Genomic DNA, 25,896 nt, shown 5'->3' with positions numbered 1-25,896 from the left:
TTCTTACTTATGAATACAGTACTGCTTCGTAGCTATAGACATAGGCCTGTATTTAATGTGAGATAATATAACATAGTTCACTTTTTGCTTGTATTTATTTACATAAAATAGAGACTCGCTATAAGATCGCTGCATCTGACTCCAATCTATCTTGGACCCATCAAGCCTTTCTTGTTGGCAGATATTGGTGAAGGTATTACTGAATGTGAAGTTATACAATGGTAAAACTGATAGTTATATGAGAATACGCTGCAGGATAACCAATATATGTTCTAGGTTTGTTAAACCAGGCGCAACTGTTGCCGAGTTTGATAAAATCTGTGAAGTTCAGTCAGATAAAGCCTCTGTAGAGATATCCTCTCGGTATGCAGGGAAAATCGTTAAAGTCCACTATAACCAAAACGAAATTGCCAAAGTAGGTGCTCCTTTGGTTGATATTGAAGTAGATGATGATTCATCCGAAGAAGCTACTTTGACAGAATCATCTTCAGATAAGAGTAATCATGATCTGTCCAAAAGGAGTCCTTATGCATCCACTTGGGAAACACCTTCTGTTCGTCGCTTACTACATGAATATGGATTAAACATAACTCAACTCAATGGTTCTGGCAAGCATGGGCGTGTTCTGAAAGGCGATGTCTTGAGTCATATCAAGAGAGCATCTTTGATAAAAAGAGGTAGTGTATATTTGATTTTCAGCACAAAAAATCAGAAATGCTTAAATACATTTATATAGAAATGAAGCAATCAGTTGAGCTGCCATTAACAGAAATCAAAAAAGAACAAGAGAAATCTGTACCTTTGACGCCTATCCAAAAAGCCATGTTTAGAACAATGACCGAATCACTTTCTATTCCACAGTTGGGATATAAAGATGAAATTGAACTCAATGCAATGTCAGAATATCGCGATTCATTAAACAAGTATATCGCTAGTCAACGAGACGCCTTTCCGTTCAAAAAGATCTCCTACTTGCCTATCTTTATTAAATCCTTGTCTGTGAGCCTTCATCATTATCCCATTATGAATGCTCAACTTCGTCAACAAGACATGTCTATCCGTTATCGAGACCACCACAATATCGGTGTAGCCATGGACACACCTCAAGGACTCATAGTACCAAACGTTAAAAACGTGGAAAAAAAGACGATCCTTGACATTGCTTCCGAAATCCATCGACTGACTCGGCTTGCTCAAAAGGGCGCTCTGTCGCCTTCTGACCTGCAAGGAGGAACCATCACGATCTCAAACATTGGAACCATTGGCGGAACTTATGCTAATCCTGTAATTGTTTCTTCTGAAATAGCCATTGTTGCTTTAGGATCAGCAAGAAAGCTACCTCGATTTGATCCTGTGACTCATAAACTGGTGCCTAAATTCCTCATGCCTATTAGCTGGTCTGCGGATCATCGAGTTATTGATGGAGCAACCATTGCTTCATTTAGTAATATGTGGAAGAGCCTTATAGAAAATCCTGCATTATTATCAAGTAAATTACAATAAATTATTGCTGCACGGATAAAAAGAGAGAAAAGATCAGCTTTGAGGGACTTTTGTAGTATTCATACATTTATTGAAGAAGGGAAATAATCCATGACTGTTATCTATATGCAATGTTGTCATTTTATGTACATAACCAAATAGAGAGCGTATAATAGTATAAAGTATATAAATGATTTAGCTCAGAAAACACGACGACTATAAATGAAATAAACCAGAAGCTTCATCCAAATGTAAACCCATTCCCCCAACAACAACCAGCAACCTATATTCTTTTTGAAAGACCACAACAAAATCGCATTGTGATTTGTGCTGAACTTGAATTAAGACTGTTTGCGAAAAGAGTGGGATGAATCTGGATTTAACGCGCTACATGGCTCTATTTTTCTATTTTCTTTTTGTTCTGCATTTCAGCCATTAAAAGAGCTGTCATCATGTCGACCACTAATCATGTCGCTACGCCAGGATCACAAGCATCACCAGCTTCAGTACAGCAACAATTACCTCAACTTTCAGTTGCACATCACCAAAGGAAAGACGTTGCTGTTGTATTTATAGTAGACGGATCAGCCAGAATGAGACCTCATTTGAATCTATTATATGAGGCTTATGTTGAACCTATTTTAAAGTAATACCTTTCTCTCATTTTTTTTTTGCTATAAATTATAAACTAACAGTAAATAACAGACAATTACGCTCACCTATTATTACAGAAGCTGACGAACGACAAGCAAAGACAAAGATCGTTGTAAAAAAGCTTCTTTATTTTTCCATGTTCTATTATTTATTCTTCTCTTTTTTAGCCAGTGCTAAGATGTGGACTTGTTGTGTTTGGAGACTATGAACCGTTATCAGAAATAACTGTAGATCGAAAATATTTTACACCGGATCTTATCTTATTTCAAGATATATTCAAAAGCATTGAATGTAAGTATGGCGGTCCAGTGAAGAACGCAGTAGAAGAAGGCATGGTAGCTGCACTGGAGGTATACGGAAAATATATATTTGTATGTATGTGTGTGATGCTGATCGAATAATAGCTATTCAATGACTATAAACAAGAAACAGAAGGCAGAGAACCTGTTCAGCACTGCATCCTACTATCAAATAGTTTACCATCCAAATTAGGAGCACGATGCAACCTGGACGTAAAGTACGATGGACTCAAGATGGATGGAATTGTCGAAGAAATGAAAAAGGTAGCGGTGATTATTACTACATTCTCATATTAAATACTGTTGGCAGAATAATATCAGATTTTCGCTTATTTGTCCAAAAAGAGGATATACTGATTTAGAGCAAATGGTGCATAAGATCAATGGAGATGCAATAGAAATCAATACAATCACCGAGACAGCAGAATCATCTCATCTTGTTCAACTTGCGGGCTTTACGCTTCCCGTGGCATTAACCACGCAACAGCAACAGAAGCAACCATCTACACCAGCAAATGGCGCTACTGTAGACACAAAGGATTCTCCCAGACAAATGGCTGGATCACCTCAATCCGTGGCAAGTGAAGTGGGTAAAAAGAGAAAGAGAGAGAATATACCTGGACAGATCACACTACCAAAGACATCGTTTGACGCCAGTAAATTCACAGAAGCTACTGCTCGTACAAATTCACATATAGCAAAGAAGCAAAGCACAGTAGCAAAAAAGGAGGTGCCAGTAAAGATAGAAGAAGACAAGGGCAATTCTCCATCAATGCATGTAGAGCAACCTGTGGTTGCTAGCGCCAAGCCTATCCAAACCATCCCGATGGTCCAACAGCAGACTCCTTCTCCACAGTTACAGCAGCAACAGTCACCTCAGCAGCCACAGGCACAGCAACAAAATCAGGCACAGACACTTCCACAGCAAACAGCACAATTCCAACAACAACCACAGCCTGTACAACAATCTCCACAGCCTCAACAGCAAGCGTTTCAACAGCAACAACCACAACAACCGCAGCAACAACCACAGCAACAACCACAGCAACAACCACAGCAACAACCACAGCAACAACCACAGCAGCCACAGCAGCCACAGATGCAACAGCCAACACCACAACCGCAACCAGGTGCGCAACCGCAGGCACAACAGCGACCTATGGCTGCATCTCAAACATCATTACCTCAGCCATTGGCCAGTCGTGTGCAGAATCCAATCCTCCTGCAGCAATATCTCTTACAGCAGCGAAATAACTTGCTAGAGCTTGGACCCAATCTGACACCTGTACAACAAAATCAGCTACAGACCATTCAAACAGCACTTGTCAAACTAACCGAGCAACTTCGACGAACGCAAGCCGCTGCTCGTAATGGTCCAGGAATGCCTCCAGGAAACATGAATGCAAATGCTGCGACAACAGTAGCTACTGTATCCCCAACCCCTAACTCTTCCTCACCGTCATTTGTTGGTGGCAATGTGAGTTCTAATGTTAGACCTATGATGGATGTAAATGCTGTCAGTATGCTTCAGGCACAGCAACAGCAACAGCCACAACAGCCACAACAGCCACAGCCAGCATCACAACAACAACAACAACAACCATCACCATCACCATCACAACAGCCACAACTAAAGTTAGGAGGCATCAATGGTCCGCATATACCCAATAATCTAACAGCACAAACAAGGATGTTACTAGCTGCACAATTGGCGCAGAGGACACAGAATCCTCAAGGAATCAGTGCAGCCAACTTGAGCGAACTTCAAGCACAGCTACTACAGCAACAACAAAATCAGCAAAACCCTCAAGGTCAACAACTACAACCACAACAGCAACAGCCGCAGCAACAAGCCCCGTTACAGACTCAATCTTTGCCAAGCCAGCAAGAGAATGGAACAGCACCTACTCAGCCAATTTGGACAGGGCAAATTGTATGGCATATCAAGACACAAGAAAACCAACTACAGGAGTATAACTGTCATTGTGGCGCATTTGCTATACCAACTAAGGGAAATAATGTGGCTATAGAAGAATAGTAAGTGGATTATATATATATATATATATATATATAAAGAGAGATTTCTAACACGTTGATGTGTCTTAGTCATCCTGAGATGTGGCCGAACCGTATCCAAATAGCTGGGAGATCTCCTTTAGCTAGGGCGCACATTCTCCAAAGACAAGCTATAGAAAACAAATTACCAATATGTCAGTTTAGACCATTGACTACGAGTAGCCAACAAGATCAAAACAACTTTACTTTATTGGTGAAAAATCTAGAACAAAAGAAATACGTAAGCTGTATACAGTATATGGTTCATGATATTTATACTCACGTCATCAAAAGATTGCTACTATCATATTCAACCTAGGATCTGGACAACCACTAAACATGGCGTCTGAGCAGCATCATGGCGTTGTCTTGACGTATACGACAGGCAAACTGATTGGAGTCGTCTTTACCAAGGTTCCCCTTCCGGACTTAAATGCCGGTCTACCTACAAATAATATACCTAATGGAGTCTTTATGCCAAATAACATGGCACATACCTCACCTTTGCCAGGGACGAACATTACACCTGCCATGCTGGCGAATCTTCAAAACACTGCTAACCTCGGTTTATTAAATACGACCAATCCAAATGTACAACATCTCCAAAATGCGCTAAGACAACAGCAAATGATGGGTGGTGCAGCAGGTATGGTCAACGCCATGTCTGGAGCACAACAACCTCACCAGCAGACGGCTGCACAAGGCCCTATGAACGGTAAGAGAAAACATAGAACAAAGAGAATGAACACTCATATATATCTCTCAGGGCTTAATCCAAGTAGTTTGCTACTCTCAAACTTAAACTTGGCCAATGCAGCTGATAGTAATAATATATTAGGGCTCAATGGTATCAATATGGCCAATCTAGGTAGCTTACCGCCTAATGCTGTACGAGACCTACAACAGAGGCTACTCCTTGCCAGACAACAGCAACAACAAAACCAACAAAATCAACAACAACAAAACCAACAGCCGCAGCCACCACAACAGACTCAACCTTAGCTTAACTTTGTGTATACTTTTTCTTTTTATTATTATATATTACACAGAAATAATTACATTTGACCGCATTCTATTTAAAAAAAAAAAAAGAAATTATTAGAAAGTCTTTTTCATACAATATTATAAAGTATATGTGTGTGTATTTACCAGTAATCTTGACAGGTAATTTGGGTTTATTATTAGGTCCAGTTGCAACGTTTTCTACATAAAAGAATTATCATGAATGAAATGTCCTAAAAAAAATAAACAGACACATACCAATTTTACGCAACGTCAAAAGACCATCGATGAGTCTACCAAATACGACGTGTTTACCATCCAAAAAGTTACATGCGTCACAGGTAATAAAGAATTGGCATCCGTTTGTATTCGGTCCTGAATTGGCCATAGATAATAAACCGGCACCATTGTGTTTTTCGATAAAGTTTTCGTCTGGGAACTTGTCTCCGTAGATACTTAACGAACCTGTTCCGTCTCCTTTAAGGAAATCACCTCCTTGTACCATAAAGTCTTTAATCACTCTAATGAGCTCATTAATAAAGGTACACACGGAAATAATGTATGGATTACCTATGGAATAAACAGTTTTTATAACCTTGAGGTACACCATTCACTCTAATGAATATAAGTACATAGATTATACGCACACATTACTTTATTTACTTGTATTCTCCTGTACATAATTGTCTAAAGTTTTCGGCAGTTTTGGGTACAATGTCAGAAAAGAGTTCCATTTTCATACGACCTACTGGCACATCGCCAATAGAAATATCAAAGAACACGACAGGTCTTTCTACTTGAGAACCTTAAAAAAAAAAAAGAATAAGTATTATGGCAACATGTAAAAAGCCTGATTTACTACTTTTCTTTTCCATGTGGAATGTGACAGAAAAAAGAAAAAGGTCAGAATAAATACGTAAAAGTCACACTTTAATGTTTAAAAGGAAGGGGGATTGTTTGCATAATAGAGATTCAAAAAAAAAAGAGAGAGAAAGAGAAAGAGAGAGAGAGAGAGACAGGGAGAGAATCAGATATCTAAGCTCACAAAGATCGGATCTACCATTGTGTGTTGTTTAATATTGTTGTCCTACAATCAATATTCATTTCCTTTTCTTTTTCTATTTATTGTCTAGGAAAAAAAAAGATCATCTCTAATATGTTACCAGAACAATCTCAGTCAAGGAATAGTAGACATAATAGTGCAGTGTTATCTTCTGATCAGCAATTTCAACATGTACATCATCCCTTTGGCATAATGCCAGATGATGCAATAGTCACTGAGAGAGATCCCCTCATCATTCCACCTCCTACAGTATGGACAAGGTTTAATGAAAAACATCGCTTTGGTAAACTTATGCTCGTAGCAGCTGGCTGCTTGGGTATCATTGTTGTCATGTTGTCTGTCTTGGGTGGCCTTGGTGTCTATAAAAATACTCGTTATAGAAATCAAGTGGGTGTATCATCTATTGGTAAAACAAAATATAAAGGAGACAGTTGGGGAACTGCAAAACCGGGAGAATTTACTATGGGTGGACAAGGTGATGCAACTTATTATGGTAAGTCTCTATATAAAAAAAGCGGTAAAGTAAAGTGTTTATTTGCTGTAGATCCTGGTGTAGGCTACACATCATGTGGAAACCTATTTACTGCTAGTGATATGATCGTTGCCCTGGTAACTTTTTTTTTTTAAAAAAAAACAGAACAAGGGAAAAAACTAACAAACAAAAATAGGATGGCTATGATTATGGATCTTATGCTGACCCAAATCAAAGTCCGGTTTGCGGAGCATGCATTATCATCACTGGTCCGCTTGGCAGTACGAAGGCAACGATACAAGACATGGTAATAGGAAACATACCTTTTTTTTTTTGTTATTACAACTAACTTTTTTTTTAAAAAAAAAGTGTCCTAGTGCTAGCTGTGGAAGAGGTTCCTTGGATCTTTCACCTGCTGTATTTGCAAAAGTGGGTGATTTCTTTGATGGTCGTATTCCCGTCAATTGGACACATTGTTAATGCATCATCAACAAGATGCCACTTATGTTCTAATATTTAATATGCTAATAAAAAGAAGTATGTTACTAAATGATATCAAAAATATGCAGGATCATACGGGTGATGTTCTCAAAGTAAATGGGGGATCATTAAAGGATAGATCACGCGTATGCCAGCATGGAGCAAATCAAAACATTGGAAAATACATTCAAATATAGAAATGTTGCACATTTTACCCCCTTTTTTTCATAATTGCTAAGATATCCGCGTCTATGCTTTTTTAAGAAAAAATGGCAAATGATTTCTAATTGTGTTCAATTTATTTTTGTCTGATGACAAAAAAAAAAAAAATAAAGAGCCTTCCTTTTCTTTTCTTTTTTTTCTCTCTTTACGAAATATCTTATGGCTCCTCATTTACTCAATGGTAACTCAGCCTTACCGTCAAGAAAGCTTATCTTGCCTACAAAGCAACATTATCTAAAAGTCAAGTCATTATTAAAGTCTGAATATACGTCGTCCATTATTTATATGAAAGGAAAGCCAGAGTTGACTCGAGATAACACAGATATAGAATTAGAGTTTAGACAAGAAAGCTATTTCTTTTATCTAACAGGTACCGCATAAATCTTAAGCATTAGAGACTCTAGTTTTTAATTATTAGACATAAAGGTGTGGAGGAGCCCAACTTTCAGGTGGTTGTTGATTTAGAAAAAGATGAAATATACTTGATAACGCCAGATGTATCTGTCAACGATGTCTTTTGGAAAGGACCTGCTGCGAATAAGAGAGAATTGATGGAACGATATGATATTGATGAAGTCATTAGTGAATCAGACTTACCTCAACTTGTACAGACACTTGCTCCCGAGACAATCTTTGTTCTTGATAACAAAATGCATTATATGCATGCATTAGAACTAATTACATCATCCAGCATCAGGAGCCGCATTGACACACAACTACTTTTACCAGCCATGGACGAGGCAAGACTTATCAAGTTTTCATGGGAGATTGACATCATACGTCAAGTTATGCACGCCTCTTCACAAGCTCACATTGCATTGATGCAACAGTTTCAGCCTGGTATGACAGAAGCTCATCTCGCAGCTGTCTTTCGCTGGAATTGCGCCCTTAATCAGGTTTATAGACAAGCTTACTTGCCAATTGTTGCATCTGGCTCCAGGGCAGCTACTTTACATCACTTTCCTAATAATGATCAGCATATAATCAATGACCCTCATTCCCTCGTCCTGGTAGATGCCGGTGGCGAAAAGTTGTGTTATGGTAGCGACATCACAAGGACATTTCCCGTACAAGGCGTTTTTTCGGATGAGGCAAAAGCTATTTATAGCATCGTATTAAAAATGCAGCAAGTAAAGTGTAAATATAATCTGTCGCTCTCTTTCTATTTTATTTGATTACATAAACTATATACTCACACTGCCTCTTAGGTCGTCTTGTCAAAATTAAGACCCGGGATCTATTGGCAGAATATGCAACAACTGGCCACGGAGATACTCTGTAAGGAACTTGTGCGTCTCGGAATCCTTGTGGGCGATATCAACGTCTTGATGGAACAGAGTGTACCATGTGCCTTTTATTTTCATGGTAAATAAATCTAAATACGGATGACTGTAGTACTAACGATGGTGGTTCCAGGTCTCGGTCATGCCCTTGGGCTAGATGTTCATGATGTAGGAGGGTAAGCGTCCAAAGTCCCTGTCATCTGTTTATGTTACTCATGTATACATATGCTTTATATAGTAAAGAGACATCGAAGGATGATCCAACCGTATCTCAATTCTTACTTGATCGGCCCTTGGAGAAGAATATGGTAATCACCATCGAGCCTGGACTTTATTTTAATGATTACATGCTGGACATTTGGACACAGTGTCCTGGTTATCAATGTTTCTTCAACATGGAAATCTTGGATCAATACCGTCATCTTGGAGGTGTTCGAATTGAAGACACAGTCGTTATTACTGAAGATGGTCATGAAAACTTGACAATTGTGCCCAAGGAAATAGACGAGATTGAAGCATTGATGATGAAATAATTAGAAGAGATATTATAGAACGTTATATTCCCTCTTTCATTCTTTATCATATTATACCTTTCAGTATATCCCCCCCTCTTTTCGCATTTATATAAACTGCATTATTTCAAGATATTGCGTATTCTTTAACATATATACGTGGGCTAAAGCACACATGTGGATTGGGTTTCACGACAAAGATAAGGTTTTTACGCCATGTAAAGTTTATCCTCTTGTTACTCACAATGCGTCTTGTGTTGCCCCCTTTTTTTTCTGTCTGAGCGCATATGATAACAACTGTGCTATTTATACACAATTAAGTGTGCCACAATATTTGAATGTACACAATGGAAGATTAGTTTATTTTTAAAATGAAAAAATAGTTTGATAAATACTACATGAATGCTATAAGAGAGAAAGAGGGGAATGAATGTTAGCCTTTGAATTCTCCCCAGAGGAAAGGAAACAAGGTAACATATCCCGTATAGAGCACACTAATGGCCCTGGCAACGTTCTTGGGTATGTCTTTCGCATTTCCCTTGGCAAACATAATATAAATGGCGTACAACACAACCGAAATAAAATGATAGATCAATGAGAGAGGGGATGGATTGACGCCTGCAACCAAGTCAACAGGACCCTGAGTGCATTCATTGCCCAATTTGAAGTATTCGAAGCATCCCTTTTGTACAGTCATCAGATTTTCGTTATCATCAGCAGCAAATACGCTATAGAGCGCCATGGCCAAGACGTTAATACAGGCAGAATACTTTTTACGTTTCCAATGGAACGCATCCATCGCTTGCAGGACAAGATCAGTTTCGGTAAAGGACGTGACATTTTCTCTTGATAGCAAATCACGACAGGTCAGCACGTCATATAAGGCAACGGTCATACCACCGCCTGTCAGAGGTGAGCGTACGTTGAGAGCATCACCAAGAAGGATGGTGCCCGGACATTGGTTTATGGAAGGTGGTAGGAAGCCGCTTGGCATAGGCCTTAAGCGCTCTGTTTCAAGCGCCTCCTTGAATTTGTCTTGCATGTATTCAGGTAGTTGAGGAACAACAACATCCAATATGTATTTCTTGAGGTCATCACCCTTGGGAAGATGCTCACCAGGAACATCTACCAGAATACGTGTGTCATGAGGATCGATTTGGTACATCAGGATAGGTGAAGGCTTAGCGATCACCACGAAGGCCTTTTGAGCATATGGAAGTTCAAAATCGTGCAAGAGAAAGCCAACAAAATGAGAGAGAACTTTGGTCTGAGAGTCTGTAAAGGCTTTTCGAAATTTAGAAAAGATACCATCTGCTACTAGGGTCAGAGGAGCATAGTACACTTCTTCTTTGTCTTTTGTCTTGTCATATGATGCAACACCAATAACTCTTTCATCCTGGTCCAAAAGGCGTGTCACTGTCCCTTCCTTTACTGTCACATTTGGCGCGACTTTGGCAGATTGTCGTAGCTTTTGAATGAAGCGGCCGTGATGAAAGGCTATTCCACGAAACTGCTTGCCAGAGGAGGAGTCCATACTGTATGGAAGTTCCACTGATTCGCCATCGCGGTACACACCATACCCGTAACATGCGATGCCATCGATACCTTCAGTACAATCTGATAGAAACTGTTTAGTTTCATTCTTGGAGATCGGATGAAAACACGATACCTTCCATGCCCAATGCTTTTAAAGCCTGAATTCCTCCTGGTTGCATCAATTCACCAACGATCCTGTCAGGTTCGCTTAGATCCCGTTCAAGCAAGAGCACCTTGCGACCGTCTTCACCAAATGCTTTTGCGGCTGCACAACCTACAACACCAGCACCTACAATTATCAGATCGTACTCGTTCACAGGCTGAGACATGTTTGTAAGAAAATGAAAGAATACAAAAAAAAACCCTTTGGATTTGATGTGTCTCTTTTTATATAAAAACAACACCTGATAATTTTATAAATCCGTCCAGCCATACTTTGAACACTATGCAACACTTCCGGAGCCCGCCACAGAATAGAACAGTGTGAGCTGATCTTAATGATCTTTATGGTTTCACAATCTGTGTAGTTTAAGATACGCTTTTTACCAAATTTATTATAAGTAAGCATAAGCAAGTCAGATTAAGGGACAGAGTTTTTACTGGACTTTTGCTGACGAACTTGGCTCATTGTGCCAGCTAATGTGGTTAACTGTGCGTTCAATGGATCATTACTGATAATTGGCCAATGATTACCCTTGGCTTTTTTTCCAGTCAAGGCTACGGCTTGCTGTGTACATGCCTCATAGTTGTAAAATGTGGCATTGACATCATTGGCAAACACGATTGTAACCATATTTTGAAAGATTATTAATGTTTGTAAAGAGAAAGAAGGTGTTACTATTCTTGAAAGTCAAAGTCGGCCAGCGTTCAAATGGACGTTGCAGGAGAAGGTTGGCCATAGGACCAAACACTGGTTAGGCTCGCTATGTCCAGTCAATTAAAGATGTACCAAGGACATTCAATGATTTGGTTCCAAGCAGGCATCAACAATTTATGTCGTTGCTTCTTTAATGAAGATACGAGGGTAGTGATTGTCATAATTGAAGAACAAGAATAACCTTGTTTATTTTGTGTTTCAAAATTTGTTCGCATTTGAAAGCAACGCTAGGGCAAGCTTCATTTTCTGAAAATATAAAATCTATGGATCGGATATTCAATGTAGATCTATTAGAGATATCACAAGTAGGATCTACCTTAATCACAGAGTGAGCATTATGGTAAATCGTTAATGTGACTCTTATTGCTACTATCAACACTACTATCTGTCTTTTGTTTACAAGGGCTTCTTTTTTATAGTTAAAGCAATAATAGAGCTTCTTATTTTAAGTCAGAAACCCATTTTTTCTCTCTCTCTCTTTTGAATGTCTAGCAATCTTAAAAAAGATGGATTATTTCTACACTCTTCCCCCACCCCTTTTTAAAGTGAACTAACCGGTCTTTTAAAATAATCTTGCATCACGTAACATTGGTGATTTAAGCAGCCCGGTTGATTTTTTAACAAAAAAAAGTATCTCATATTTTTTTTTTCTCCTTCTTCATCTTGTTATAATTCTATAATCTATTCATGTTTTGGCGATTTGGCTTTAATAATTCAGCTTTAGAGGGGCTTTTAGATAAAGCAGATGTGACATTAGAAGAAGTTTTGGAGGAAGAAGATATAATTCAGGAAGCGAAATCTTTGAATCCTAAACTTATTGAATTGTACGTAAACATAAACACATATACACACACATAAAAACACTTATCAAAAGAAGAAAACAATAAAAGAACATGTATTATTACACGCATGGACAGATTCTAATCACCTCCATTATAGTTTAAGTAAACCGGACAAAGTCAAAGCACTACTCAATTACATTACTGCTACAGACTTGGAAGAACCACAGCGATTCAAGTAATTTTTTTTATTAAATAGACTCTAGCACAAATAAGCATATATGATTAAATAGGATTTTGATTTTAGATATCCTTTTCTTGCAAGTGAATTGATTGCTTGTGAAATACAACAAATAATCGATCTCATTGTCATTGAGCAAAAGGATGAACTACTCGCACCATTTTGGTCATATCTCGATCGGCCTGCTCAACCAAGAAGACGTGCCTCAGATACAGCAGTTCAGCCAGAGGGTGGATTGGACTCCTTACAAGCCTCTTATTTCTGTAAAACGATTGGTGTATTATTATCAAAATACCCCGTTGAAGTAAATAATATAGATGCACCTTAACGTTTCATTAATTGCTCTTTTGGGAATAGATGATGAGCTTTATACAGTCCAATCCAGAAAATTTGAATAAAATATTGGCTCATTTACAAACCTCAGCCATTATGGACCTATTGTTGACTCTTGTTCGTATGGAAGAATTACGTGAAGGAAAAGGAATCGTGAAGGTATGCTTTATATATATATATATAAACAAGAAATTGAATGATTCACTAGTGGTTGAGCGAGCATGGATTGCTAGAAAACTTAATAGATAGACTAGACCCTTACTTAGATAGCGAAGTATGACCCTTTGTTCTCTTTCTCCCTAAACGTCGATCATGTGTTCATCATTTCTCCTTTTATAGGAACATTCAATTGCACAGCAATGCATATGCGAAATCATTCGAATGTCACAAACAAGTTTACCTGAATCACCAAGTATTGGATTGAATGACTTGATTATCAACTTGAAGAGGTAAGTGAACAATAAGCCACTCTTACACAAAAGACTAATCTTTTTTAAAGTGAAGCAACAATGAGAAAATTAGCAAAATATATGCTGGATCCTGAAGCGCCTAATGCGACATCAACGCTTGTGAATGGGGTATCTATCATCATTGATATCATTCGCCATAACAACGCAGATCTTGAAAATGACCCTGCAGTCACCGGTCTGTATGGATACTCATCTAACCCAGCCTTACGCCCCGCTCCAGTGTCATTAGCAGATATGTTGAAGGTGATGAGTGACCATGTACCTGAATTTACACATCTATTACTGAAGCCTCGATCTGTGGTACGACTTTATTTTTCTTTATTTCAACCTCCTAACTTGCTTATCTTAGGATGGACCTATCCGCACAACCTTGGGAGAAATTGAACCATTAGGATTTGAGCGATTGAAGATATGCGAGTTATTTGCTGAGTTGTTACACTGTTCTAACATGTCCAACTTGAACAACTTCAATGTCCCTGCTGATAACCAGGAAGGTCAACCAAAAGAACAAGACTCCAACAAGATGGTCAAGCTGGAAGGAGGCGAAGAAATGTCCGTTGGAGATTATCTCAAATCAAAATTTGTTAGCAGTAAAGCGATGCCTATTTGTGTCGTAAGTTTAAAGCTCAAACCGCAGACATATGGGAGCTAAGCGTATGTTAGGATCTTTTCTTTGCTTTCCCTTGGAACAACTTCTTACACTATGTCATTTACGATATGCTTCATCAAATATTTAATGGGCGTATGGATGTTGGATTGAATCGTCAACTTGCCATTTCTCTTCTTAAGGACGGCCAATTGACTGACAAGATTGTGATTGCTCAAAAGGCCAACGACGAAGAATGGTAAAAGCCATCGACAGTGCTTCATATGGGGCTGACATTAATTTCATTTCTAGTGCAAAGCCAAAGGGAATGAGAGCAGGATACATGGGCCATTTGACATTTATATCAGACGAAATCATGAAGTTATTTGAAGGCTATCCCGAGACAATTGTGTTTGCCATAAAGGACGATGTAGACATGGAAAGTTGGACAGCCTACTGCAGCAATGAACTAAAAGAAACAAAAGACCGTGATCAGTTACCGCTGGGTGGATTGCGTCCAACAGAAGAAATGGATATACCTCAATCTGACGAAGAGGACAATGAAGATACGTTAGATGGAGTAGCTGCTTCTCAAGTAAATGTAGAAAGGATGACAAGATGGAAATAAATTAACCCCTCTTTTTATAGTATTCAAGATTCCTGGCACAACGTGGTTCTGAAGGTAATTTTGATGAAGATGAAGAGGATGAACACGATCAATGGATAACGTAAGAAAAAAAGAAAAAAAAAAAGAACAATACAGTTTACTCATTAAAGTAGTGGCAGAGATGACTTTAACGGAGAGTATCAATACAGTCGGAATTCAATCCGGTTAAATACTGAAGAAGAAGACGATGATGATGAGGAAGGAGGAGACGAAGAAGATAATGAAGAGTACGATAGCAATGATGAGGAGGTAAAAAACAGTATGCTCCATATATGCAAAATGACTGAGCATGACCTATAGGATCATATTACACATGATTGGACAAGGAATTATTCAAAACTTTCACAGCCAAACGTACTTCGCCGTATTCCTAGCCACACAGTGAACGATAGAGAAGAATATGATGAAGATTTTGACCATTTGGCAGATGCGGAGGAACTAGAAAGAAGAGCAGCATTTAGAAGAGATAAGAGAAATGAGGAAGAGGAAGATGATTTTGGCGACTTTGAAAGTGCCAATAATGAACAATCCTTTGAAACAATAACAAACCATATGGAGACATTAGATATGAACAAGACTAAAAATGACGAACATTTAGTTAGAGCAGTCAAGACAAAAGAAGAAGAAGAAGAACAGCATTTGAAACAAAAGCAACAAGATCTTCATTTTGTTGCTGATGAGCAAGAAGGAGAAATTTAAAATTGTATGTTTTGTATAAAATGAACTTTTTGTATGAATCTATTTCGTTCGTAATATTTACTCTTTTTTTCATTTCCATCTCTTTTTCTTTAGTTAAATTGCCCCCCTTTTTCTTATATAAATAAAATATATAGTGTGTATACATTAGTTCTTATTATTCATTCTGCCTATTTTTCATTTGTCTTTAAAGGTGAATGCAAGCAGCTGAGTATACAACTTGATTATATAATCTATACATATGCATCACTGTATCATTGTGTCATTTCTGTAAACTCGTGAATAGAATAGTTAACACGGTTTGTTTGAAACAAGATTTGAAAATAGTGAACACTAGAGCCTAATAGTACACATACACGCAATTAACGAAGCGGTTGACCTTAGTTAAGAAGAGCAGAAGTTGTCAATCTCGTTCAAGGGGGCATTTTTTAATGTTCTGCTTTACTTTTGACTATGTTGTTAAATTATTTCATGCAGCCGCGCAAGAAAACAATGGCTTCATCTTCGAGCGTGTGAAATAATTTTAAATTTACACAAAGCCTTGAAGTTGACCCATACATTCATTTTGAGTGTAAAAGACGAAGGCACCAGTACGCTAAACAATGTTGTCTAGACTATTCTGAAATCAATGACCAAATTAACTTTGTTTATATTGTTAAAGTTAAGCTAAGCTTTATATCCGTCTCTCTCTTTCCTGAATTGTAATAGAGCGGTCATGGTTACCATAACAATTAAGAATACAAGGTTACACAAGTATCCTTGGATGTGTCATTTTTTTTCTTTCTTCAGCTTATTGCTATCAGTGTTTCTATGGAAAATAAAGAGACAAATGGCTGTTATGCTGATATAGAGATTACTTAAACATTTCATAGTAAAATTACTATGTCATTTGTATATAAAAATCATGTGCACCGTGCTCCATCGTCTGTCAAAAAGCGATGGAGTCATCATTACATAATTAGGATAACTTTATTTTAAACATTTAATTTCCTTTTATATTACAGCTACTGTTCATTACTTTCTCCATGCTTCTTTGTATTTAGTAAGCCTTCCACCTTTTGTGAGGGAAAAAGTATTTCACACGAATACCAAAACTCCTATTTAAGATGACATGCTAGGCTTTGCTAAATAATGACTGTCAACTCACCTTACTTCTCGAAGCTTCTCTTGAAAATCACCTGCTTGTCGGTGGTTGTCTAGACGTATTTTTTTTTGTAAGCGATATTTGAGTATCACTGATAACTTTTTTTCTCTTGTAAAAGTGATCTCGATCGAAATCGATAACCATTGCTGACAACAGCTTTTCTCTGTCCATCAACTGACAACGCGCACGGATTATAAATGGCCAATATTTTCATAAACTTAGCAACATTAAATTCTATTACGCGCATATAAATGCTCAAACACTTTGAATACTCTTGTTTAAAACCAAAAGAGCATCACTAAAGCCTATTGTTGTACAAATCGCCGTTATTGCTTCACCTTTTTCCTCTTCAGGGCGACACAAAGCCGAAAAATAATTTCCTTTTGTGGATATTATGATGTCATAATCATTTTTATTAATGATCCTTTTTTTACACTTTGTCTCTTTTCTTTACATCTTTTTCTTTTTCTTGAACAAGACAAGCATCCAAAAAGTAAAGAGAAAGAGAGAATAATAATAAAAGCTTTATTGATTTATATGCTTTTGAATAGTGTATGATAACTTTATAATTGTTAACAAATCAAAATCGATTATTGAACAAGAACCGAATCCATTTGAACAGAGTTTTGCTGCTGTCTCTCCTCCAAAGTTTGAGTTTATTCAAGTGAACCAAAAGTGGGCATCCGACAATTGTAGTTACAAATCAAATGCAGGAACAGGTAAAAACACACACACCATTGGCAATAAAGTTGACTCAGTGACACGTAAATCTAACATCATTTTTAATATAAAAAAGTGAGTAGTGCAGATAGTGATGATGTGATAATAAAAAGTAAGCCCAGTACAAGCAATCATAATTCCAAGCCAAAAAAGCCAAGGAAGCGTGCTCCAAGAAAGTTTGATTGTGAAGAAAAGAGAAGGGAGTTCTTGGAACGAAATCGGATAGGTATACTATTTTTTCTTTTTTTGTTACCACCAGCAATCTGACTTTATATTAGCCGCATTAAAATGTAGACAAAGAAAGAAGCAATGGCTGGCTAATCTTCAAGCACGTATTGATTTCTTAATACAGGATAATGAACATCTTGAACTAGAGACAAATGAACTAAAAAAGGAAATTATGACACTAAAGCAATTACTGCTAACCCATAAAGACTGTCCTCATTACAATATGATCGATAATCAAGAAAAACAAAGTTTACATACCTATTTAACGTCTGAGCAACAGCAACTGGAAAATCCCGTATTTATTTAAGAATCCACTCATTCATCGATTACTCTATGTTGTAAAAATTATAGTCTAAATCTAGACGTACACTCACACATATCCTTTATTCTTATTCATATAATTATATATTATGTATTGTATGTAAAAAAAGAGAGAGAGAACTACTCATGTCATTTATGTACTTTAATGTTTATACGATAATAAATTTAAAAACTCTATTTAAATAACCTTAGTCCGTTGCTAGTGCGCGCGCGACATAAAGCGCTATAAAATGTGGGGAAACAATAAGGAGAGGAATAAAGGGAAGAGATAATGAGATTTCCAGGAAAATGCCAAGACATGCTTTGCGCATATTCTTATTTTATAAAAGACTATTTACATGCAAGCACATAATAATGAATGCGATCTTTTCAATAATGATAAACATATATTGTACTACATGATCCAATGATACTAGTCCCCTTATGACGCTGAATAAGCAAAAACAAGATAACAAACAATGAAATTGCTTTATAGTTGGGCATACCCATTATCATTTCAAAGTATGTTGCCATGTCATCAGAGTTATTTACATTTATTAACAGTGGTGAAATGTACAATGTGAGAACATGCAAGTTTGTCAACAAGAATTGTCCACCGTGGAAAAAAAAAAAAAAAGGGTGCAGCCAAGCGCGGCGTGGGCTAATTTTTGGTAAAAGCCAATGTTTAAATCTTGGGCAAGGAGGTGTCTATGTTTATGTTTATGTATGCAATTTATTAATATGGAGACAAAAAGGGAAAACAAGCGATATGTAGGGGCTTTATTCTGTTTAGAACTTAAAGAAATAGATCAAGTATTTAAGAAACTAAATTAAACTCTTTTCTTCTCTCTTTTTTTTTCCTTTTTTCCTTTCTCTTTTGCTCGCCCTCGGCCTTATTTCGTAGCATGTTACAATCACAAGTAATCAACGTGTTGCCTCGGCGCATACTCGCTAGCTTATGGGCAACATCAGAGACACGTATTGCTGTAAGCTATAATCATCCTGCGTTTAGTCATTTTTTAATTAACTTTGCTTCATTATCCTTAGCTTTCGCATTTTGCTGTGAACAAAGAGTGAGTTACACTTAACGTTGTAGATAAACACAAATTGACGATCACTTTTATTAATAGACAACCTACTGCGCCCATGGCTATATCATCTAATTTCTTATGCAACGAATTGCCCATCAGATATACCCACATCTTACGCCTTTTATCAGCACTTTCGCCTGAATCGCTTCAGTCGCCCATCATCAAAAACGTAGCTCATAGCTACCTATGTGATATCTGTACACTGTTACATCCCTCACTGAAACAAACTTCGCCCAAAGCCCTTTCGAACGTATTATCAAAGCTACGCACAAGTCAAGCAGTGAATTCTATTCGACTTCGGTATGCCTTTCTATCAAACCCTACTCCTGCCTGCCTTAATTTGATGGATAATATAAACACGATTGGAATCGGTATTCATCACTTACTTGGTAATATCATCTCTTTTTGGTAGTTTCGGTTTAACCTGACCTCTCTTTTTCTTTTTTTCTTTCTTTTCCAGATCAACATATCTCTTGGGTGACAAATAAATTAAATCATGCACAAACATTGCGCCCAGAGGACATCACTCGTCAGGCAGTTCATGACGCACAGGCAGCATTTTCGGGTGCCTATGGAACCGCATATTTACCTCAAGTGGAAATCAAGACGCGCACGAAGCAAGAGCTTGTTTATATTCCCAGCATGCTTCACCGCATTATTTATGAGTCTATCCTTCTTTGCTTAAAAGCACAAGCGATGCATGACCAAGAACAAGAACGAACCGTTCGATGGTACCGACGACCCTTTATGAAGTCACAACCGATGACCCTTTCTATCTTTGGTGGTCCTACCAGCGTGGGTTTTAAATTAGACACAGCAGCTTTTATCCCAGATAAGGATCTGTTACCGAGCATACCCAGAGACCCAATCGGTATACCTACATGCAGCTCTGTGCTATCCAGCACGAGTCGGACAAGGGTTGATCGTGTTGAACCTAATCATGTATTAGAGTGGGCATCTCTGAGTGGTTGGAAAATCGCTAGATCTTTAGCAAGCCACTGGGGAGGCAATCTTGACATTGTCAATGTGGACGGGCTGGGATCGACAGTGTATCTAGCCCTGGATAGAAATACTCAGATTTTGGAAAGATATCCAACTTTCAGAGCCCCACAGCAAGATGCTATCCCAATCCAGACTGCAGCTGCACAGCTAGATGCATTCCTATATGCCATCTCAAATGCTCAACCTATAAGCACCATAATCCCAACACCCCTTTATCATCACCATTCTGTTTCTCTTACTGCTGCTGTTAGCCATGCGTAGACCTTTACTCTCCTTTTATATATATGTGTGTGAACCTCCTTTTTCTCTTTTTTATTTCATATACATATTTTGTTTATTTATATATTAATTAAGCCAGTCTTATGAATCATCGATAGTGTTGTATATGTATATATATAATTTTAGTAATAAAAGTGTTCTTTTAAATATAAAGAAAGAGGGAGATCAGCTCAAAGAGAAACGTGGAGTATTTGCAATAACTTGTTGTGGAACCATTTGTGTACCTGAAAATGGGTTTTGCGGTGTTGAAAAAAAAAATCTTGGCATGGCAACCGGAGTTTGGTAGGGGAAAAATGATATCCCTTTGAGAGTAAACAGAAACAATTATTTTTTGCATAATATTCATTTTTTTTTTTCTCTTGTATTCTATAATCCCATGAAAATCCTTTTATTATTCATCGTATCTACTTTTATTCACTCTACTTGTGGACAACAACAATGGAGTGTAAATACAAACACAATACAAAAATCATTAAATGTTCAAACAATTGTCAGAAATCACGATAAACCAAATTTAGAACAAGTTCATGTAAAGCATTTCTCAAGTCATGTTCTAGCTTATGTCACTCCCTGGAATAATCGAGGTGAGTTTTTGTATTCAAAGAAAAAAAATATACATTACTGATGAATTGAAAGGCTATGACATTGTAAAAGAGTTTAAAGGAAAATTTGACTAGTAAATACATACACGTAAAAAAGTAGACTTTTTCATTGGATTAACTAATGATCGTAGCGTATCTCCGGTTTGGTATTATATTCAACGCAGGCAAGTTGTCACAGGTTTAAATGAAATTTCTCATAAATTGATCTTGTTATACCATAAAAAAGGTCGCCGATGGAATTTGATTTTGACGGGGAACATGATGTTGATCAGAGCGTAATATTACAACACATACAATTATTTTATATATTGACTCGATTCCATGTAGTGGATGAGTGAAGTCAGGGATATATCTACAGGAAAGGGTAAAATAGTACCTAGGTTTCAGTTCCGGGGATGGACCGGCGAAGATTTGAGAGCATTTGTCACAAGTGAACAGGAAATACAGCATTTGGCAAAGGAGATAAACAATCAAGTCATGTTAGTATTTTATCTGTTTAGATTTCTGTCTCTCTCTTTTTTTTGGCATTGATAAACTAACATGATAATTAGTAAATACAACTTTGATGGTGTTGTGATTGAGTGTGGATATCCAGCCTTCTTTCAAAAATTCCTTATTGAATTATCTACGCTGCTCCATCAGGATCAAAGAGAACTTATCGTCGTTTTGCCTTCCATAACCGATCAATACAAGCAGCTGATGACGCCAGAGATGTTTAATGCCATGGCTCAATATATTGATAAATTCAGCTTGATGACTTATGATTATTCAAGCTACGATCCGTAAGCTACTGTTGCTATAGAAACAAGTGAGATTGACTAAAGTATCATAGCAATGGTGGACCGAATGCGCCCATTGAATGGATTATGGACAACATTGAATATTTGACGAATAGCAGCAACCGGCATAAGTTAATGGTTGGGCTTAACATGTATGCCATGTCTTATTTATCTACCAGGCCACCAGAACCACTTGTCTTAAAAACCGTCATCGAGAAGTTGTCTTTACCTCGACAGGATGAATTACTACTAGATGATGAGACGGATGAGAGCGAAGAGTTGAACTGGGATAAAACAAGTCAAGAAGCATGGTTTATGGATATTGATGAGGAAGGCATTGAGCAAGGGGTTATTTGGATGCCAACACTGAGGGTAAAGAGTTGTAACAAGGGTTATATACACACATACTAACAAACAAAATAGTCTATTAGAAATAGATTAAGACTTGCTGAAGACTATGGAGGTAAGTCAATGTTCTACTGACATTATTCTATTGCTCATCATTATTTTGATTAGTGGGCGTTGCACTTTGGGAAGTTGGCCAGGGCCTTGATTACTTTGTAAGACAAACCTATATTGTTTAATAGCACAACTAAACTTTATTGAAATAGTATGATCTCTTTTAAATAAAGTGTGGCCCTTTTTTTTTCTTCTAAAAATAAAAGGGTTCGCGTATAGTTCAAAACGCGACTATTTTTTAACGCATTTTTTCAAATATTGGGTTTTTTTCTCCTTTTTGTTGATGTATAATGGATCTCGATCAGTACTATGATTTTGACAGCATATTAGCAGAACATACAGTAAAGACAGCTTATTCTTTTTCTTTTTATTTAAATTTGACTTGGAGTTGTAGAAAGTGCCATGCATAGCTCTTTGTGATTTCGAAAAGGATGTCAACCTTTTAGGGGACGAAACACCTGTAAACATTGTTGACATTTCTTTTAATATACAAGTATTCATCAAACATAGGTCTCTCGCAATACACGTATAGAATTACCGTACTGGGTTGCAAAACCATTAGCTCAATATACGTAAGTTAACAACATATTATGTAACTTCTTAACACTTTTTGCAATATACACATAGCTCGCCAAGTGAAGGGTAAACCATGAGAGAGAGCGTATGAAATAATAAAACTCATTCGACTTTACATTTTAGCAATCTGATTGTAGTTGAAATGCCAAAAACATATGGAACCAGAGTTCGAAATATGTTGCTAGCAAGTCCAGAAAGCGTAGATTTTCGATCACTAAGTGGATATTATTATGAATTTGGAGTGAAGTTGATAGAATTTCTAATTGATGATCAATTACCGCATATAATAGACAAGGTATCGTAAACAATGCTTTTGCTTTTTGTATGTATTTATATATATGCTCTTCTTTCTATGTGTGTGTGTATAGGCATTTAAACAAAGACTTAAAAGTATTATGAACTACTCCCAGTCATCAGGATCAACTATTGGCATAGAATTTATTCAAAGGCTAGATGAAACAGAGAAAGACTGTAAGGGGAATAGACAGCATGAATACACATTTATACTAAATTCAAACAGTGTATAGATTAGGACAACAAAGTGCTTCTGATTTCAGAAAGTGGCTGGATAGAGCAATTTATAAAATTAAGAACGTTGACATAGCATCAAACAGATCTTTTACATAACCCCCTTTCTTTTTCCATTTGAATTTTAATGGAAATAAACCTTTTCATCATCAACATTCTCTGTTTGACAGATTGATCTTGTTACACAAAGCGACATCTTGTCTTGAGCTGTGTGCCAGTGGCAATGAAAATAATGGTTATTACAACTTGCCGTGTACAGTTTTTTAAGCTAAAATGAGACAATTCAAAAAAATAAGTTAGACACTATATAAAATAAATGAGACGTCCGCTAAAAAGATTTGAGGCAAGCGAGTGAAAAATGAAAAATAAATAGACAATTTTATTTTTTGTAGACACATGCCAAAAACTTGTAGACGAAACGAATTATTGTTCAAAGACTTTTCTGTATCATGGATTAATGTAGCGGTAACTTCAAAGGATTGGTTATTTTCTTGGTTGGTCTACTACTAGCTGATGAAGTCGCCTTTCTTTTGAAGCCAGCAGAAGGAGATGCGTTGAGTCTGCAAAGGCGCTCTGGTCTTTTTCCGTTTTCACGCAGCCCAAAAAGGATGTGCCTGAAATTTAAAGTGGCCACCATATCACGGTTCCAAAGGTGATGACGAGAAGTTGTACCAGCCATGGCCTCCAAACATTGTTGGTTTTTGCACCTAAATAGTAAAAATAAGAGTTGGGTTTATAAATACAGAAACGAATCACCTTAAAAGGCCATGACATGTTACAGTTGGTTGCTTTTCTCTCTGGAAAGGTCTTGGATATTGAACTTTTCAAGCTCATCGTTCAGACATGAAGGACACAAGCTAGATGCTTTACACTCATCAAGAAGGCATATCTTGGATCCTTGTTTAGCTAGCATCCTTCTCATTCCAACGCCTCTAATGGGCTCGTGAAACTTGACATTTCCGGCAGACCAGTTGCCAATTATCAGGGTAGCATTATCATCGAACTTTATTATCAGATTCCTGGCTAGCTGTCTATCTGCTTGTTGTCCATTTATAAAGCTGGAAAGCTTCATTTTTCGAAACGGCAACAAGTTTGTTTCTACAGCAGAAATATATTCATTTGCGTAATACTCACTCAAGACTGGTGTTACTGTTGCTCTTTCCTGAAGGTGCTTGGCAAACTTGTCTCCATTAACTGTTGAAGATTTGTACTTTGACAGTGATATTTCGGCAGCTCTGATATCATCAAGCTTCAAGCTCTCCTCGAACTTCTTGAATTTTCTTGACTTTGTTTCAATTGCTCTTTGATTGCTTGTGTATCTGTATGTCTTCTTGCTTTCTATGGTGCTTTCTCCATGCATGCAATATAGCATGTCGTGCCGATCGGGATCTATCAACACACACTTATCGACACCAGCCAATAGCTCTTCTTTTTCCAACTTTTCTACATATTTGAAATCTTCTTCATCCACTGCTTTCGTTCTTCTACCAGCACCACTACCGCCTTTCTTCGTATCATCATTTTGTTTCAACACAGACACACCAATACCCTCAGTGAACAGCATGCCCCTAAGCTTCGTTGTTTTTCTTTCATTCTGTGGCTTCATTGCCTTTGCTGCGACATTGAGAACAGGAGCCCGTACTATTCTTTGCCCAAATGGCTGGTGACAGGGGTTTTCAAAATTTACGTGTTTAAGATAAGCGTATCTATAGTCATATAGGATGAAATGAATGTCCTCCTCAGCGGAAAGCAATTAAACGATTTTCCTTGAATGATTTCACACATACTTGATAGTTTGTAAAATGCTTTTAAATGCTTCAAGGCATTTACTTTGCAGTCATGATATATCGAGCCTTTCGCAAACTGATAGTTAGGAGGATAAGAGCTAAATATATCATGAACCATGTTGACATCTTGAGAAGGCAGCAGGTCTTTTGGTAAATCATTTATCTTTCCAGACGAAATATACGTTTTGACTTTGTTGCATTGTTCCACGATCGTCTTCACTATAGCCAACACTTCTTCTTCACTTTGTTTTTTACTGCCTTTATTCGTTCATCCTTTTTCAAGATCATGTTCAAAAACATGCGTAACTTGTTTCCAAAGTGAGGAGACACCGTTCAGGTACGCAGTATTTATATTTGTTACTTTATATGAGGCTATTTGTTGGGCACACTTTAAATCCATTGGTTCATAAGAGCAATACTGAAAATACATGTCTCGATGACTGTTGATAAGCTCTCGGTAGGTCCTTGGCTTGGATGATATTTTTTATTTATTTGGCTTGTAGTTTTGAAGAAGTGATAAAAAGATTTCTCTGTAAAAGTCAATGTTGGCGAAGCCCTGCAAGTCAAAGGCAGAGTTATGTTCCAATTCTTAAATGAAGATGTACTTCAAAAAAGAGAACGTGTGGGTTACAAGCGTCTTGAGTGGTGAGATATACTGTGGTTTCCATCCTATACCAGTAATGGAGCTTTTA

The 25,896-nt window shown here is 37.4% G+C and overlaps 11 protein-coding genes across 11 annotated transcripts; 9 read left to right on the top strand and 2 right to left on the bottom strand.

The window, feature by feature from the left end:
* Nucleotides 1-6: 6 nt before the first annotated feature.
* On the top strand, nt 7-1,786 carry RHIMIDRAFT_316276 (uncharacterized protein; the record flags this gene model as incomplete). Its single annotated transcript, XM_023615048.1, has 4 exons — nt 7-57; nt 112-221; nt 277-677; nt 737-1,786. 4 exons carry the CDS (start codon nt 10-12, stop codon nt 1,501-1,503), a joined length of 1,326 nt encoding a protein of 441 aa, XP_023461860.1. The 3' UTR covers nt 1,504-1,786.
* A 123-nt stretch (nt 1,787-1,909) lies between these two features.
* On the top strand, nt 1,910-5,492 carry RHIMIDRAFT_316275 (uncharacterized protein; the record flags this gene model as incomplete). The annotated part of the gene is made up of 8 exons (XM_023615047.1): nt 1,910-2,128; nt 2,188-2,248; nt 2,304-2,486; nt 2,541-2,699; nt 2,746-4,472; nt 4,542-4,731; nt 4,785-5,205; nt 5,257-5,492. The coding sequence occupies exons 1-8, from the start codon at nt 1,935-1,937 to the stop codon at nt 5,490-5,492; spliced, it is 3,171 nt and encodes a 1,056-aa protein (XP_023461859.1). The 5' UTR covers nt 1,910-1,934.
* Nucleotides 5,493-5,518: 26 nt separating this feature from the next.
* RHIMIDRAFT_78550 (peptidyl-prolyl cis-trans isomerase H) lies at nt 5,519-6,400 on the bottom strand. Its single transcript, XM_023615691.1, has 6 exons — nt 6,355-6,400; nt 6,156-6,297; nt 6,063-6,107; nt 5,751-6,013; nt 5,640-5,693; nt 5,519-5,562 (listed from the first exon to the last, which is right to left on the bottom strand). Exons 1-6 carry the CDS (start codon nt 6,365-6,367, stop codon nt 5,546-5,548), a joined length of 534 nt encoding a protein of 177 aa, XP_023461858.1. The 5' UTR covers nt 6,368-6,400; the 3' UTR covers nt 5,519-5,545.
* Nucleotides 6,401-6,482: 82 nt separating this feature from the next.
* Nucleotides 6,483-7,662, top strand: RHIMIDRAFT_270071 (uncharacterized protein). The gene is made up of 4 exons (XM_023612168.1): nt 6,483-7,048; nt 7,100-7,164; nt 7,224-7,334; nt 7,397-7,662. The coding sequence occupies exons 1-4, from the start codon at nt 6,748-6,750 to the stop codon at nt 7,505-7,507; spliced, it is 588 nt and encodes a 195-aa protein (XP_023461857.1). The 5' UTR covers nt 6,483-6,747; the 3' UTR covers nt 7,508-7,662.
* Nucleotides 7,663-7,888: 226 nt separating this feature from the next.
* On the top strand, nt 7,889-9,545 carry RHIMIDRAFT_241887 (Creatinase/aminopeptidase; the record flags this gene model as incomplete). The annotated part of the gene is made up of 5 exons (XM_023609667.1): nt 7,889-8,099; nt 8,156-8,859; nt 8,938-9,094; nt 9,146-9,188; nt 9,251-9,545. The coding sequence occupies 5 exons, from the start codon at nt 7,889-7,891 to the stop codon at nt 9,543-9,545; spliced, it is 1,410 nt and encodes a 469-aa protein (XP_023461856.1).
* Nucleotides 9,546-9,866: 321 nt separating this feature from the next.
* Nucleotides 9,867-11,480, bottom strand: RHIMIDRAFT_270066 (SE-domain-containing protein). Its single transcript, XM_023612167.1, has 2 exons — nt 11,194-11,480; nt 9,867-11,141 (listed from the first exon to the last, which is right to left on the bottom strand). Exons 1-2 carry the CDS (start codon nt 11,387-11,389, stop codon nt 9,958-9,960), a joined length of 1,380 nt encoding a protein of 459 aa, XP_023461855.1. The 5' UTR covers nt 11,390-11,480; the 3' UTR covers nt 9,867-9,957.
* Nucleotides 11,481-12,528: 1,048 nt separating this feature from the next.
* RHIMIDRAFT_270063 (SAPS-domain-containing protein) lies at nt 12,529-15,819 on the top strand. Its single transcript, XM_023612166.1, has 13 exons — nt 12,529-12,761; nt 12,877-12,954; nt 13,024-13,261; nt 13,315-13,449; nt 13,499-13,564; nt 13,630-13,739; nt 13,790-14,060; nt 14,110-14,373; nt 14,424-14,605; nt 14,659-14,941; nt 14,995-15,074; nt 15,127-15,262; nt 15,314-15,819. The coding sequence occupies exons 1-13, from the start codon at nt 12,625-12,627 to the stop codon at nt 15,710-15,712; spliced, it is 2,379 nt and encodes a 792-aa protein (XP_023461854.1). The 5' UTR covers nt 12,529-12,624; the 3' UTR covers nt 15,713-15,819.
* A 1,428-nt stretch (nt 15,820-17,247) lies between these two features.
* Nucleotides 17,248-18,406, top strand: RHIMIDRAFT_270060 (uncharacterized protein). The gene is made up of 4 exons (XM_023612165.1): nt 17,248-17,346; nt 17,405-17,572; nt 17,650-17,799; nt 17,852-18,406. Coding segments are annotated over exons 1-4 (576 nt in total). The 5' UTR covers nt 17,248-17,345; the 3' UTR covers nt 18,109-18,406.
* A 337-nt stretch (nt 18,407-18,743) lies between these two features.
* Nucleotides 18,744-20,633, top strand: RHIMIDRAFT_270055 (uncharacterized protein). The gene is made up of 4 exons (XM_023612164.1): nt 18,744-19,087; nt 19,149-19,174; nt 19,232-19,581; nt 19,653-20,633. The coding sequence occupies exons 1-4, from the start codon at nt 19,007-19,009 to the stop codon at nt 20,453-20,455; spliced, it is 1,260 nt and encodes a 419-aa protein (XP_023461852.1). The 5' UTR covers nt 18,744-19,006; the 3' UTR covers nt 20,456-20,633.
* A 201-nt stretch (nt 20,634-20,834) lies between these two features.
* Nucleotides 20,835-22,559, top strand: RHIMIDRAFT_295337 (glycoside hydrolase). Its single transcript, XM_023614171.1, has 10 exons — nt 20,835-21,057; nt 21,110-21,149; nt 21,207-21,239; nt 21,302-21,350; nt 21,403-21,554; nt 21,627-21,857; nt 21,908-22,226; nt 22,278-22,317; nt 22,371-22,414; nt 22,466-22,559. The coding sequence occupies exons 1-10, from the start codon at nt 20,850-20,852 to the stop codon at nt 22,478-22,480; spliced, it is 1,131 nt and encodes a 376-aa protein (XP_023461851.1). The 5' UTR covers nt 20,835-20,849; the 3' UTR covers nt 22,481-22,559.
* Nucleotides 22,536-23,667, top strand: RHIMIDRAFT_270042 (GINS complex, Psf3 component). The gene is made up of 7 exons (XM_023612163.1): nt 22,536-22,654; nt 22,708-22,773; nt 22,824-22,885; nt 22,941-22,955; nt 23,013-23,184; nt 23,258-23,360; nt 23,410-23,667. The coding sequence occupies exons 1-7, from the start codon at nt 22,604-22,606 to the stop codon at nt 23,514-23,516; spliced, it is 576 nt and encodes a 191-aa protein (XP_023461850.1). The 5' UTR covers nt 22,536-22,603; the 3' UTR covers nt 23,517-23,667.
* The last annotated feature ends 2,229 nt before the right edge of the window (nt 23,668-25,896 follow it).

The sequence above is a fragment of the Rhizopus microsporus genome, assembly GCF_002708625.1.
Source record: "Rhizopus microsporus ATCC 52813 unplaced genomic scaffold scaffold_26, whole genome shotgun sequence".
Lineage (NCBI taxonomy): Eukaryota > Fungi > Mucoromycota > Mucoromycetes > Mucorales > Rhizopodaceae > Rhizopus > Rhizopus microsporus.
Note: the sequence above shows the minus strand (reverse complement) of the source record. Positions and strands in the feature narration are given on the sequence as shown.